The sequence below is a fragment of the Apostichopus japonicus genome, chromosome 2, assembly GCF_037975245.1.
Source record: "Apostichopus japonicus isolate 1M-3 chromosome 2, ASM3797524v1, whole genome shotgun sequence".
Lineage (NCBI taxonomy): Eukaryota > Metazoa > Echinodermata > Holothuroidea > Aspidochirotida > Stichopodidae > Apostichopus > Apostichopus japonicus.
This window is the reverse complement of record NC_092562.1, coordinates 15,635,768-15,650,268: the sequence shown is the minus strand read 5'-3', so window position 1 is coordinate 15,650,268 and position 14,501 is coordinate 15,635,768. Positions and strand designations below refer to the sequence as shown.

At 36.8% G+C, this 14,501-nt stretch overlaps 1 protein-coding gene across 3 annotated transcripts in view; it reads right to left on the bottom strand.

The window, feature by feature from the left end:
• LOC139979666 (protein Hook homolog 3-like) overlaps positions 1 to 14,501 on the bottom strand; it is a 42,596-nt gene that overhangs the window by 27,902 nt on the left and 193 nt on the right. For 2 of the 3 annotated variants that reach the window (XM_071990683.1, XM_071990701.1), the window contains exons 2-7: positions 10,550 to 10,635; positions 6,418 to 6,541; positions 5,286 to 5,418; positions 4,489 to 4,712; positions 3,527 to 3,621; positions 712 to 741 (exon numbers count right to left, since the gene is read on the bottom strand). In XM_071990683.1, the coding sequence (XP_071846784.1) occupies positions 712 to 741; positions 3,527 to 3,621; positions 4,489 to 4,712; positions 5,286 to 5,418; positions 6,418 to 6,541; positions 10,550 to 10,635 (692 nt within the window). The remainder of the gene's footprint in view (positions 1 to 711; positions 742 to 3,526; positions 3,622 to 4,488; positions 4,713 to 5,285; positions 5,419 to 6,417; positions 6,542 to 10,549; positions 10,636 to 14,501) is intronic. The other variant, XM_071990690.1, reaches the window with a different exon arrangement.

Here is a 14,501-nt window from a genome sequence, read left to right as displayed (position 1 = left end):
ACAAAACGTTGCTGGTTCTTTGCCAAAAAAGGTTTCAAATCTGCACAAGCTACCAGACGTGTACTGTAGACGTGCACTTAGCTTATAGCTATAGTACACTATGGAGGTTGATCCGGAATGTATGAAAAGGGGATCAGAAGGCAAAATATCAGCCTAGATACCAAACATTCTATGAAAATACTGGTGCATAAGAAGGAACACATCAGTCAAATGTAAGGACCGCCCTCGAAACAAGCATGTTAAATTATTATCACAAGCACATTTTTTTGATCACAACATTTTTGAAGTTAATTTTCAGTGTCAAACAGATTCCAGAAGATATAGCCCATGCCCCCCTCCTTTGATCCACCCCTGGGTGACAAGGGGCATAGTTATAGACATGTACTATAGTTGATGCACTTTGGAAGGATACTGTAGAGCATTGAATATTGAAGGAGAGGCAAGCCAACTGTTGCTAGGGGGATCTCACCAAAACCCATGACCAGCTAGAAAGGAATGCATATTAAAATTTTGATGATATTTGTGAGGACTGGTTCAAGCAATATTTTACAGAAGGGTCAAGCTACAGAACAAGATGCAGAACGAAGATACCGTTCTCAACGATGAAACATTCTAACATGAAAAAGGGTTGGAAATGGAGAAGAAAGGGCAGGGAACATGAAATGCCTGTTATGCAACATGCTAGGGTGGGAAAGGCACGCATACTGATACCTTTTCTTTGATGATGATGATGCTTGCTTGCTGGAGGTAAGAAGGACAAACAATACATAGCAGACATTTAAAGCAGATCACTAATTTTGAACAAATATTGAATAAGCTGACAAAAAAAAGGGTCAAATATTCCATAAATCAAACTTCATTCAAGATGTTGCATCAAAAATATGGAGAAGTAAAATATTTTATTAGTGGATAAATGAAATAGTTTCATCTTTTTTTGCTTCAAGAATTTTACCCTTTTCTTTTTTCCTTTGCAGAGTCAGTCGTTCAAGAATAGGTGCTTGAGGAATAGGTAATTGAAATAGAGATCTAATCCACAGTCTGACATGTATGTCAAAGTTAGCAAAGCTAGTTTCTTACATCTGATTTGTAAAATTCTACAAGCCGTATATCTACTGTTCACTGTTAGATTCACTGACATATTAAGTATTACAAATTGTCAATAATAAGAACTACTTCAGACTTCTTAAAAGGATGGTATTACCTATTTCATATTTTGAAAATGGAGCTACCATCTGAAAAATTACCCTAAATCACTCAAATGAACATAACATCCATTACCTGATACGTTACATATAAATAAGACACACTTCATCTGTTTACCAAAGTATTGTTAAGTCTGAGCTAACTAGACGATATTTCTGTGGAGGGTTTGCTCTTTCGAAAACAGAGCAAAATTTAAGGGGGTGTTTTTTTGAGATATTTAAAGGAGAAGAAAATCCAAGTACTTGAACCATCTTGACTTTTTACTTGTTCTGCAGAAAATCCCCTAAAATGTTGAATGGAAAAAATCCACTTCTGTTTGGCTGAATTCATGGCCTAAGAATCACGTAAACAAAAGTGATACTGTCCATTCTGGTACGTCATTGAGTCATCAGAAGACTCTCTTATTTATCTTTGTTTTGTGCTCTTATGTTTTCATTGTGAAATAAACAATGAGAGTGTCAGTTAATGTTACATACTTCAATACTACTATTCCAAAATTTCTGAGAACCATCCATACAAACGAAGACAGTATTCAATAATGACAATCGAGTAACAGTGACTCTGTGATCAACGTGTCATCACTAGACTTATTCAAGTCATCAGTCTAGTGCAGGGGTGGGCAACCTTTTTGAATGAATGGGCCAGATATAAGGTGTGAAAAATTGACCGGGGCGCACCTAACCAACGACCTGCTGTTGATTTCGAACCTTTGATTCCGAGGACTTTGAAGCAATAGGTGTGTGTACTTAATCTGTATTCACAAAAACATAAAGTCAATACAGTACAGTTGATAATTAATGGGGATAATAGGCCTGCCTGACAGCATCATTAGTGCCGATAAATTCTAAGCAGCTAGCTTTTTTTTTGTGATGATGTAAAATATATTGATTTTTTATCTTTTTCTTGAGACATCTCGCAGGCCGCAAAAAAAAATCACTGGCGGGCCTCATGTGGCCCGTAGGTTGCCCACCCCTGGTCTAGTGTGACATTCACACAGATCTCTATCAGTTATAGTTTAACGATGGTTGGGTTTTCGCTTTCCATTAAAACATACACTGCAACATAAATGCAACAAAATCAGTGACATAGATTTTCCTTATGAATTACTAGCACAGATGCCACTTTACAAACACAAGGCATTTCAAACATAAATTTATAGAGAGCCAGTTGGAATATGACACCCAGTTGGGACAATTTTTTCTATACTGTGGTGTCATATCCCGCTTCAGAGCACTCGTATTGTCAGTACCAGCAGTATGAATATCATGTTTCTATCTGATCAAGGGTAGGAACTGTTTGTACTGTCAATGCCAGTGCTTTGAGAGCATGATATTGGAGTAGAGTTTAGAGAGGTATTAGCAGTAGGAAAATTGTTCCAACTGGCTGAATATGAAAGAATCTTAATGAATATTCATCATCTAGCTACACTGATTCATTTAGAAAGATAATCAGGGCAAAGGTAACATGATATTGAAACTATTTACGACAAGATGTGAGGCACATGCATCAAGAAGAAAAGGAGCAGAAGGGGGCGATGACAGAGGTCTGAGAGGTGATGGTAGACTAACCATCTACTTTCTAAACGATAACGATGATAATTACCAGTTTGCAATTAGTGCCATTGGTTGAAAGCCCATTGTATAATTTATGCAAACAACATGCAAAATTAACTACTACCCTTGTATATTAACTTTTTTAAGTACAGTATACACCAGCAGTTCAAACATGCCACTAAAGATTGCCACCAGACTAAAAGCTCAATAGCTCTAAAAAATTACAACCAGTTGACTGACTGCTACCTTCTGAATATCCTTATAAATTCAATGGTAAACTTTGAACCGGCATATGTTATCCTTTCCTTGCCAACTTAGCTGACACCTTTGTATATATGCCTCACTGTCTTACTCACAACTAAGTTCTTTGTGCAGTCATGTGTGGAACAGCTCATTGCTTGAATTATCGACAATAGAATAGATTTCAGTTAAATAAGCTTTGGAGTTGACAAAGAAGTTATTCACAGGTAAACTTCTGGCAAAAAGTTACTTCTTCACCATGCCAATCTATGAATGTTGTAAATTATAGGAAACCATTTTGGTTTTTTCACTCATTTGTTGCCAGACGAGATATTCTTATTTTTTAAACCAAACCAAATGCTTCAATTGATGTTTTTCGCTATTCAAGTTATTCTTCTTGAAATCTGTCTATACTGTAGGGAGTATCCAACATCACAAAGGGGTGATAGGAGATAGATCAGAAAGAATAGATAAAAGAAAATATCAAATATGATCATAAGTACGTTGACAAAAAAAGGTAAACTTTTTACCTAGGATCTTCAAAATTATCTCCAGCGTCTATTCGACTGAGAAGCAGCTCATTTTCTGACTGTAAGGTGTTTTTCTCTTCAAGTATACTTGAAACCTGTAAAAGATAATAAATTCATTAGGGAAGGCTCGCAAATTTAACCAAGTATCATCGCCGGCCCAGCCAGCAGCACACCGCTGCTCATTATGCAGCCTGCATATCGCTCACACTTGAGTGCACACATCCACGGACCCCCCGTAAAAGTAATGAGCATCCAGTTCCCAACAGAGAAGTGCTGCTATTGTTTGTAAACAAAAGCTTTTCTTGGTCTGTGGTTTTCATGTAAATATAGCACTCTGACCACAGTAGAAGAAGATTTATTTTGAAGAATGAGTTGAAATCATGATACAACGTTTTCGTATTGAATGTGTCAAAATACTTTCAGACTTCTTTTCCTGTACATATGAATCTCATTCAATGATCCATCTTTTTTTCCCTTAGTTTTCCCAACATTTTCATCTATTAGATGATGTTTTGATTCATGAAGAAGTAAATAAATAGTTATACCACGTGTTGTGTATTTTTAACTGATTGTGTAAGACTTATTTACAAATAAACGACGAAAACCCCAGAACCCATCAACTGAAATAGAAAGCACTTGTTTGCTTTCGCCGAAGGTGCCCTTTATTTTAATCATGTATTTTTTCAGTGTGGATAAAATCACCACCGAATACAAAATATTATACCGGTGAAAAGAACTTAAAGTTAAAACCTTCAATTCATCACCACAGCAACGTGTACGTAAAACACTACAAATACCACTTTTCCGAAATGGATCTTTCTTATTGGTTCACAGATATTTAATGTATATGTATGACACCAACTTAGAAATGGTCTTGCACCAATTAGTAGTCTATAATAGCGTGGCCTGATAATGCATGACAATACCTAAGTTGGCTTGTTAGACATATATATCTCTCTTACCTGTAGATCTAATTCATGACATTTCTGCAGGGCATCTTCCTTGTCCGCCAGTGCTTTGTTCAGCTCGTCTCGTAGGCGTCTGGTCTTGCCGTCCGTCTCGGTATACTCGTCCTGCCCGGTGCTGCTGTCCAGTACGGGGGCCTCGTTGCTCATTAATTCTTGGATTGCATTCATGACTGCGTGTTGCACAGATTCTTCTAAACTCATGATGTTGTTGATATATTCTATCAAGAAAAAAAACAAAATTTATACAATATTTCACTTTATTCCCAAAAAACGTGTAAGTGAAATTTCTCTTGAGCTGTGTAGATTTTACTGTAAAAGTGAGTCAAGGCCGGAATTTCACCCTTGAATAAGTGAGGGGTGAGGGTGGGGGGTATGGGAGAGCAGGGAGGAGACTTAATACCCAAGGAAATGTTATTAAACGGCACTTACTAGTACAGACAAAACTAAGCTTTCCAGAAAAGCCCAAAGGCTTTTGTGATTCATTGCCGTATAAATTTTTCACTCACTGCGTGAAATCATTTACCCAGTATCGTATTGCAAAATGCTGTATAAAATGGTGGAGTTGCTATACAAGTGTTAAGATGTATAGCAGTATTCTACACAAGAACTATAGTATTGAATGAGATTAAAAATTCAGAGCTCCATATTTAAATACTAACTATTCCCTGCACTGTGAGATGGCCTTTGCTCCTTATCAAAGCCTGGTTACCTTTGTTTCACCTCCCACTTGCATATATGTGCCAACTTATAATTCTTCCAACTGGTCTTTTACACAATAACATGTCATATACCTTCTTTATGGTCACAATTGACAGCACAGCCCAAGACCAGCTGCAGTAAGCGTCCCAGCTCATCAGGATTGCCATGCTCGCCAATCTTGTTGAGGTCTGGTAATCTGAAATGTTCCGTTTCTTGACCAATCTCCTGACACAAGGAAGAGAAATGTATGAAAAACTGGTGAAGAAAAATCCCAACTTCACTGAATATGGGGTCTTCATTGATGTAATGGGACTGTTTTCTTTACATGAAGGACTAGCTAAAGATACCAATACTTGATTGCATGCAAATTAAAATTGTACTGAAAATTTGATATACTATGTTACACAGGGATAGAAGAAAATCCCTCCCTGTCTCTATTGTGGACTGGTGGAGGTTAGATGAGGTCATCACAATGAGCTCCATAATTACAAATTCACTCATTTTCTAAGAACTAAAAGTCCATGTTTGAGTATTAAATCATGTAACAACTAATTCATTTTATAGTAAACCTTTTGATGCCAAAAGAAGTATACATTCCTTCACTGATACAGTAACTTGCCAATAAGGACCCATAGCAACAAAGATCGCCAAGAATGTGACAGTTAATTAATTTATGCATAGTGGTGGAAGGTTAACTAATTGGTAATGATGAGGTAAATGAGGAGACAGACACAGAAATTAGAATTACAAAAGCACTGAAATATAAAATTCATTTCATCTAGGAGAGAAGCTCGTTGCATTTGTAGTGTAAACGTTCCCCCCTCCCTCCCTCTTCTAGTAGATGCCAAACTCCCCTCAATGCAAATAATATATCCCCCTCTCTCTCCCATCAAATAACATAACACCCACTCACACCTGTTTTGAAACTTGGATCAACAGTCTACTTATCAGGGTGGACGTTATTGTTCTTTACCTCCTAGAGCTAACTACTGTCTAATTACCATTCTTCTAATTACTATAATGCAAAAATGCGCTAGTGACCTGACTAAATTTGGCTATAAGGAGAAAGATGTATTTTTAATTAACAAAAAAGCAACCTAGATGCATCTGGGTTTTTTTTATAGCTAGACAATGGGTATGTTAGATGGTATGTATGGCAAGCTGAAATACATGAATTGAGATCTAGCAATGAAACATTATCTGTGCTCAGCACAATTAACATACCTCACTGTAAAAATCCAGGATGCCCTCTAAGACTTTCCTCAAATTGCTGACTTTTAACCTCCAATTATCACCAACATCCTTCTTTATCCTCCCAGACCAAGATTCTTTGAAGAAATTTGGTCCTCTGTGAAAAAGGAAAGAAAAAAGATAAAATATCACTGCCGTTTAATGCAAACATCAGGCTTCTCACTGATGTGCATGTGGCACATTGAAGCTTTGACCGTAATGGTCAAAGTGATACGTTAAAATGGGTCAGAAAAAGTTCTAGAACTTTAGGTAAAAGAAATCAAATGTTCTCCGCTATACAGGTATGTTATAATCTCTTTATGTTATCAAACCACTAGCTAGTAAACTGTATGCCATTAATTGGCTGTATGAAAGTCAACTTCTTCGTTCTGAAGTTTGACAATCTTATTCATACTGGTTGATATGAGAGGGCATCACCTTCTGCAAAATATCATTTACGACAACAACAAATTACATCACGAACAGAAAAAGGCACAGAGTGACTCACAGAAATGTAGTCACATAAAAGAATCGGGAAAAAAAGGGGGAAAAAAGGTATTCCAGTCATCGTGTTTCACTCTGAGTTCAGATGCATTCACAGTAATGAATGTGTGAGATCATCATCAATTTACTGTACAGACTTAAGAAACTCTTTGCAAAATGCAAACTAATGTATTTGACATATATAGTCTGTCTGGCTAATGCATAGGTTGTACAGTACTGCCTATTAACAGTCATTGGCACAACAAATATTGGATTGAGCTCAATCTGAACTTGACTTCAATCTGAACTTGACCTCACTCTGAACTTAATGTATCGAAACAGGAAAAAACTTTGAAGATCAAAATTAACTCTAGGAAAGACCACAAGGTACAGTATGCGGGGTATACAGTTCTTTTCTGAGACAATTTATAAGCAATAGGTAAACATCTTTTCTGACATACTGAATGAGTCAGGGGTGCTCTGTGTCACGTTCTGGATCGATAATTACGGTACATATAATGCCCATACATCCCTTTTAAAAGGGAACCTTTAAATACAGTACATTCTCTGAGGTCTCTAGCAATCGGCAGATTTCCTCTGAGTATCTCAATTACAAATTTTCTGCCATTGTTTACAACTTGTATGCCACAGCTTTTGAATTAATGAATTGTACGAAACTATTGCAAAGTACAGGCTCTTCCCAAAGTCTATTTAAATTGTGCTTCTTGTACTGGTGGCAAAACCCCTTTTTGAACTTTGTTTGCTTGCAAAGGTTAAATACAGGAATAATTATGCAGTACACTCTACCAGAACTGTTTGGTTAGCAGAGACCAAAAATGAAAACACTGTGTAAAAACAACCAAACAACCAAAAATGAAAACACTGTGTAATCAATAGTCAGGAATGCTCAAAGCACTTTTAAAAAATGAAAATTCCCTGCTTACAATTTGTAGGATATAAATGACAATAAGAGCAGTGGCTTTGTACACATCAAAACAATGCCTTTTGTTGTAACGATTTTCCCTTTGCACTTGGCACAATTGAAGATGATAGATTTACTGTGAACCCACCACAACACCAAGTACCTGTACAGTACTTATGAATAGTTGCAGTTCTACAGTAGTACAGTGGATTAGCAGATTATGGACTTACAAAAAAAAAATGGGATTAACTTAGTAGGCCTACTGTACTGTGCATAGTACTGTATGGCAATTGCCATCTTTAACTGTTACAGCCATAGCCTGTGTTCACAAAAGCTCCCATCTGTGCCATTCGCCAACCCAGTTGCAATGTTTGCTAACAAGTCAGTCATTTATGAAAACAGATTCTGAAGTACCTAATTTCCTGAACCTCTCATAACTTAATAAGCCAATATAGAAGGTCTTCATGACTCCCTGATAGATGGTGTTAACCTCCACATCCTTACTGTTACACTATCACAATGGACGGGTGGTAGTTGAGGTAAAACACTTCCCCTTATGGACACAATAGGCCCTGATAGGCCCCCTTCTGTGGAGCAGTGATAAATTAATTCGAATGCAACCGATCTCGAATGCAACAAACTCTTGATGTTCTGTAGAAGGACACATCAAACAACATGGAATTGCAATCAATGTGGCAAGTTGCTCATATATAAGGTAGGTTATAATCAGACAAGATGTTTTTGTGAAGATCATACAAGGTTATTAACCTGTTGAAAGGTAATACGCGAAGAGTATTTTCATATGAGATATAAATACTGTATTGAAATAATAATTCTTACTGTAGTAGCCAATGCCAGTCTACTGATATGTTTCAGATATATTCAGTTTTTTGCCATAATCTTGTGCTTAAAATATGTTTCATGAGTGTAATGTTATGATAAATGAGGCTTGCCCTACCCCTAGTATTACCATCATCCAGGTCACAGGTCTCAACATGTAAAGGTCGGACCAGAGGTCCCTTGTTTATATACTGTCTTGTTTACAAGTCGATATTTCCGCATGACAATTGACAAACAAATAATGTAAACATTTTGGTGTTCATCTTGAGTTTACTACTATGTTGTCTATATGTAATACATTGATCTAAGTCGGTACTCTTTCAGAAGTTTAACACAAGGTATCTCATGCATGTAAGGAAGAAGAAGAACAACAAAAACCCAGACTGGCCCAGGGGCCCACAGCCTTGCAAAATTGGGGTATGCCCTGTAAATTGCCTGCTAAAGGTTAAGCTAGATTTCAGTTTTTTCTGGCTTTGAATCTTTACTACAACTAACATGTTCCTCTGGTCTTCATACAAATTCATTGGGAACCACTGAAATATGTATACAGTTTACAAGTCGTTTGCAAACTGTATATACTGTGAATGGGAACTTTAAACTATAGTATGTAGTTGTCACTATAATTACCACAAGTACAGTAGCTTTAATTTACTTATTTATAAAGTATGCCTTATTTTTCAATAGCCTGTCTGAAATTTTGAATCTTGATAAAGTGTATAAGATGCTCTTATAATATATAATTATATTCCTGATGCAGTTTCTAGTGCTGTATGCAGTGGGCAAGATATAGTACTTTGTGATTCATAACAGTTTATCTGCATTTTGCATTTGAATGACCGGAAGTTCCTGTTGGTAAAACACCAGTAATGTTACTAGAGCAAAAAGTTTGCGTCCCCTAGAGAAATTTTGCTTCCCGAACGAACACAATTGTGTTAATTGTATGACCTACTTTAACTGGTGTAGTTGTAAAGATGCGGTTGTATCACTGCCTATCCTGTGTGAATGTTCTGCAAAATATATAAGGCAGATGGCCCAGTGCCTTAGCTTCGCTGTTTGACAGGGGGCAGCCCGCCCCGCTTTTTCGCCCACCTAAAGTCTAAAGGCATATGAAAACTAAGCTTAATGTACACACAAAGTTGTTCTGTTACATAAAGTTCACACAAAGACCTGTTAGATATCGTACTTTAAGCTTACAGTCCTCTTTTCCACTCTCACTGTAAACAGTGTCTACCGCAGAATTATTTTCCAAGATTGCTTTGTTTCCTAACTGACTTACTTTGGATTTCTTAATAATAACAATATTGTCATTCCTACCTTATTTTAAATTAAGAAGAGCCTCATACAATAACACTTCAAATTGAGATGACAGCACTAGGCAACATCCCTCCTAAGGTTTAGAAAGCCTTCCAAACTATAACAGGTTTTCATAACAGAGCACATGAACATATGAACGGTACAGAAATGTGCATATCACTCGAAAGATTTATAGTTCTACATAGCTTACCCCTATTCTCCCCCTATCCTTTCCACTTCCTACACCAATTTGTTAGAATTGAAAACAAATCAGTAAATCCTACATGCTTCAGCTAATTTCAATTTTTTCCTAAGAAATCTTATCTTATCATAGCAAATTTTGTGTTAATAAATAAATTAACAACAGAATTTCCAAATGTAGCAGCAATGGAGTGACAGAACACCATTAAGGTCCGGTCAATTCTGATTCATAAATTGCAGATATTAGTTACGTTATTTACTTTGAATAGAAGTTCTTTTCTGTAATTTGAAAATTTGCTACGTCTGGCACCCAAATTGGGCGCTTTAACGTGAACAGACTCACATGACATATTTAACAGTCTTATAGTTAGCTTACAACATACTTACATAAGACATAAAATCTGGCTCAGCCCGACTCCATCACTCACTTCGTCAATGTTAGAGAGGCTGCTTTCTACGTTAAAGGTCTGAATCTACAAAGTCAAGAAAATCAAAGAGACCAAATTGATGGAAGAATTGGAGTGACTCTTCAACCACAGCGATGCACTGTGGGGTGGTTTGGCATACTTGCATTTCAACATTGTAAACAAGTAAACATGATAAGATATATTGCACTTGCTCCCCTATGAGAACAAAAAAGATTCATTGTTTAGAAATTCTGTTATTCTTTTTATATAGCAGGTGTTTGAATTTGTCAACAATAGTCTTCAATGGCCAACATTTTATCAAACCTATCGAATCTTAATTACTTAAAATATTGCAAATGCTCCAACTATGACAGACTCCTAGATTTCTTTCACCTTATAATGAATGTTCGTTCCAGCTACTTAATTCCATGGGTTAAACAATTTTTGTCTCTTGCAAATATACAATGCCATCTTACTAATAAAATTGACAATTTCTTATATGTTCCTTCATTATCTGACATAGAACATGAATAGTTCGGCTTCTTCTTAACTTTGCAAAATGAATTTTGGAATAAAGTTAGAAAAAAAAAGGAAAGAAAGCTTGAATGCTACTATTATCATCTATGTACAAAACAAAACATTCTGGTTTTCAAAATACAGCATTCACCTTTCCACTATGATAAATCTTTGGAACGCTAAATTATTGATGATGATGTCAGACCCTCAAGGGCCCTCAATCCTCAAGGGTCCTCAATCCTCAAGGGCCCTCAAACCATTCTTATTTAAATTCTAAAAACTCAACCCATAACATGTTCTTCCAACTTGATGTTAACAACTGAGCACTCATTGGATCACTTTCAACTCCATTTGTCCTTGACAAAATTATATTACACTGTAAACTGTATATCATCTGAGGCCTTAACAGTCTTGTTTTCCCATTGAGTTTTGTGTTGCATCTGAGCCACTGAAGTAATGGTGCAGTAGACTATAAACTAGGGCTGTGAGTTTTCGTTTAAAGACCTAAACGTTTAAACGGCCGATTTTTCGTTCGTTTAAACGTTTAAACGTTCGCGAAATCGCGAGAAAACGCCGAGCACGCTTAGCGTGCGAGCATAAAGGCGTGGGGTCCATGGGACCGCCCTAGGGCCCTGGTGGGGCGAAGACCCCAGAAAAGGAAAAGGAAAAGGAAATTTTTGCGTGTGTGGCGATAAAAAAATTCGCAGTTGAGGATGCAAAATACTGACAACTTTTTTAATTTAAATTGTCACGAAGCTGATGAAAAATTTTAAATGACAAGTTAGAGTAGCTATATTATGTTATAAAATGAAAAGAGATTTAATCTGTCTTACAATCTTTAAAAAGTTTAACTTACAGAACCTCCGATATTATGAAACAAAAAACGTTCGGCAAAGCCCCGTTTCTAGACTGCCCAACACTGAATAGCGCGCACTGAACGTACATCAGTTTACAACTGCAGTACGGTTTAACCCAACTTAAATACTGCGGTAGGATACTGTACATGTGCTCAGAATTTTCCCAGGTACCTTTCCAAACAACTGTGCGCTCATCCCCAGTCTTAACACCTGTTTGTTAACATTTTTGGCACGTTTCCAAGAAACGTTTCATGGAGTATTCCCCATGATACACGAGGCACAGTTCATACACGCAGCACAAGATATCAAGCTATGGCCATCTTTATGAAAGTAAACCTTGTAATAAAATATGTTTTAGGCCACACGGCATGATTAACTAATGCTAAACATTTATTTCCATGTTCTTGTAGAAAACGTCAAGTTCGCAAAATACAATTAGTTGTGTTTTTGTAGTTACGTGAGATCCGTAACAGACGAGGTGGTTAGGCTATTTGCTATACACTTAACTATGGTAGGACATTATTTTGTACGTATTTTTGGAAATTCTAGAAAATACTTTCTTTTCCCCCCGCTTAACACCAGATGTGGTCTTACGGTTTATTCATAAATGGGTTACTAGAGCCTTGTTTACATGACATTAGTTGCATTTAGCACGATATGCCAGTTTCGCGTGAATTTTTAGAAAGTGTTTTGCTGGATCTTTCGTAAAATTTGAAAGGACCGAACTTACTTTTCGTACACAATTGGTAATTTCTCTACTGATTTTCAGAGTTTTTTTTTACGAGCTCCAATCGATACTTTTCCTTTGATCATGTATTTGAACAACTATTACCAAGTCGAGTATTCGACCCGGTATTGTCTGGTCGGAGAGTTCAACGTGATGGACAGGGATTGTAATCATTTCGATTGAACATGCATTGACTGGATTATCTGCGCCGCCGCTGTCGGCTCGATATAAAGTACACTTGTGCCGTGAATCAGGAAGTTTTCACAAAAGGATAACAGCGTTCAAGTTTAAGCCATTCATATCGCCAGATACATCGGGGGGGGGGGGACAAAAGAAGGATTACGTTCGCGGTTTATGATTCGACTGATCGTAAGTTGTGTTGTTATTTCGCGTAGTAGACAAAATAAACACGGGAATTGATACGCGATTTTTGCCAATAATTTAATTTTCAGTTGATTTCATAGTTTCGTTTAACATTTATTAAACGTTTAAACGATGTTTCGTTCGTTTACACGTTTAAACGTGTAAACGGCACAGCACTACTATAAACATATAGCAGTCGCAATTGATGAACCTCAGCTGTTTAAAGTGTCATTTCTCAAAAATTAAAAGCGACATAGATACACAGCTTGGACTGATACCAGAGTTTTTTTATGGTCTACAACATATATACAAAATAATTTAATGTCTTAAGCCATCTCTGAATAGTATCAGAATTTTATCAAAATCAATGTAAAAATTTATACTTTTAATACATCATAAGAAATACTGCAGTAATGACACTCTGGTTTTCCTGCTTCTCTTTGCTTAGAAAGATGGCAATAGCCAAGGAACAATTTATTTGGCATCACCATTGCTCATCGATCAAGCAACAAACTTTTTGCTCAACAAAGGCACAAGAAACAAGACTGTCTACAACATTGCTTGCAGAGAATTGCTAACAAGACTGCTGACCTTTATCTTGTGATCACACTGATGTTTAACACTTACAAATTCAACCTCCAGTGATAAATTTCCCCACAAAAATATGTTTATATAAGCTCAGTTCAGTAAGAAAAGCATGTCGTGGAAAGATGTGAATAATGAATTTCACTCTGGTTTGTTCTGTACTTTTGTTTGTATCCTTCAACTTCTTGAATTAATTGATAGTTATTATCACACTTTCTAGGCAACCACAGAAGTATAGTCAAATTTCTTACAATGTTTATGTTTGATTTCTGTATCTCCTTTTGCTAAGTACTGTTGGCCTAGCCTCTAAAGACTGGGCTGTATAGACTACGTCTGAGTTCAGGTAACATTAGGCCTAGGCCCTAGAGGCTTGTAATACTAAGGCGTAGTACAGGTTATACTTAGTCTTGACCAACTGTAATAAGTTAACTTATGCCCCTATCCTACATAGGCCAAAGTCTAGCCTACCTTTTAGTTTTAACTCTTTGGTACTAATTTAGAATCTGTACCATTCGACCCTACTTCCTAACCCCTAACCCTATTCCCTAACCCTACTCCCTAATTCCTAACCCTAGCCTACTCCCTAACCATACTTCCTAACCCCTAACCTTATTCTGCCGATTCGAAGTAAGCTTTCCCATTCATATGGTACGGATTCTAAAGTTAGGCCACACTTCAGAACTTTACTGCTTAATTTAAGAAGTTTTAATGAGATTATATTAGTGCTACCGTTATCGTTAGGTTTACTATGGCTGAGGTTGCAGGATAAATGGCTAGCCTAAGCTAGCCTAGCCATTGCCTAACGATGTTTCGTACTGATGAAATATTGAAACATAGGCAAAACAATCTACGACAGCTGTAACGTTTGATATTTTCAGAGAAAA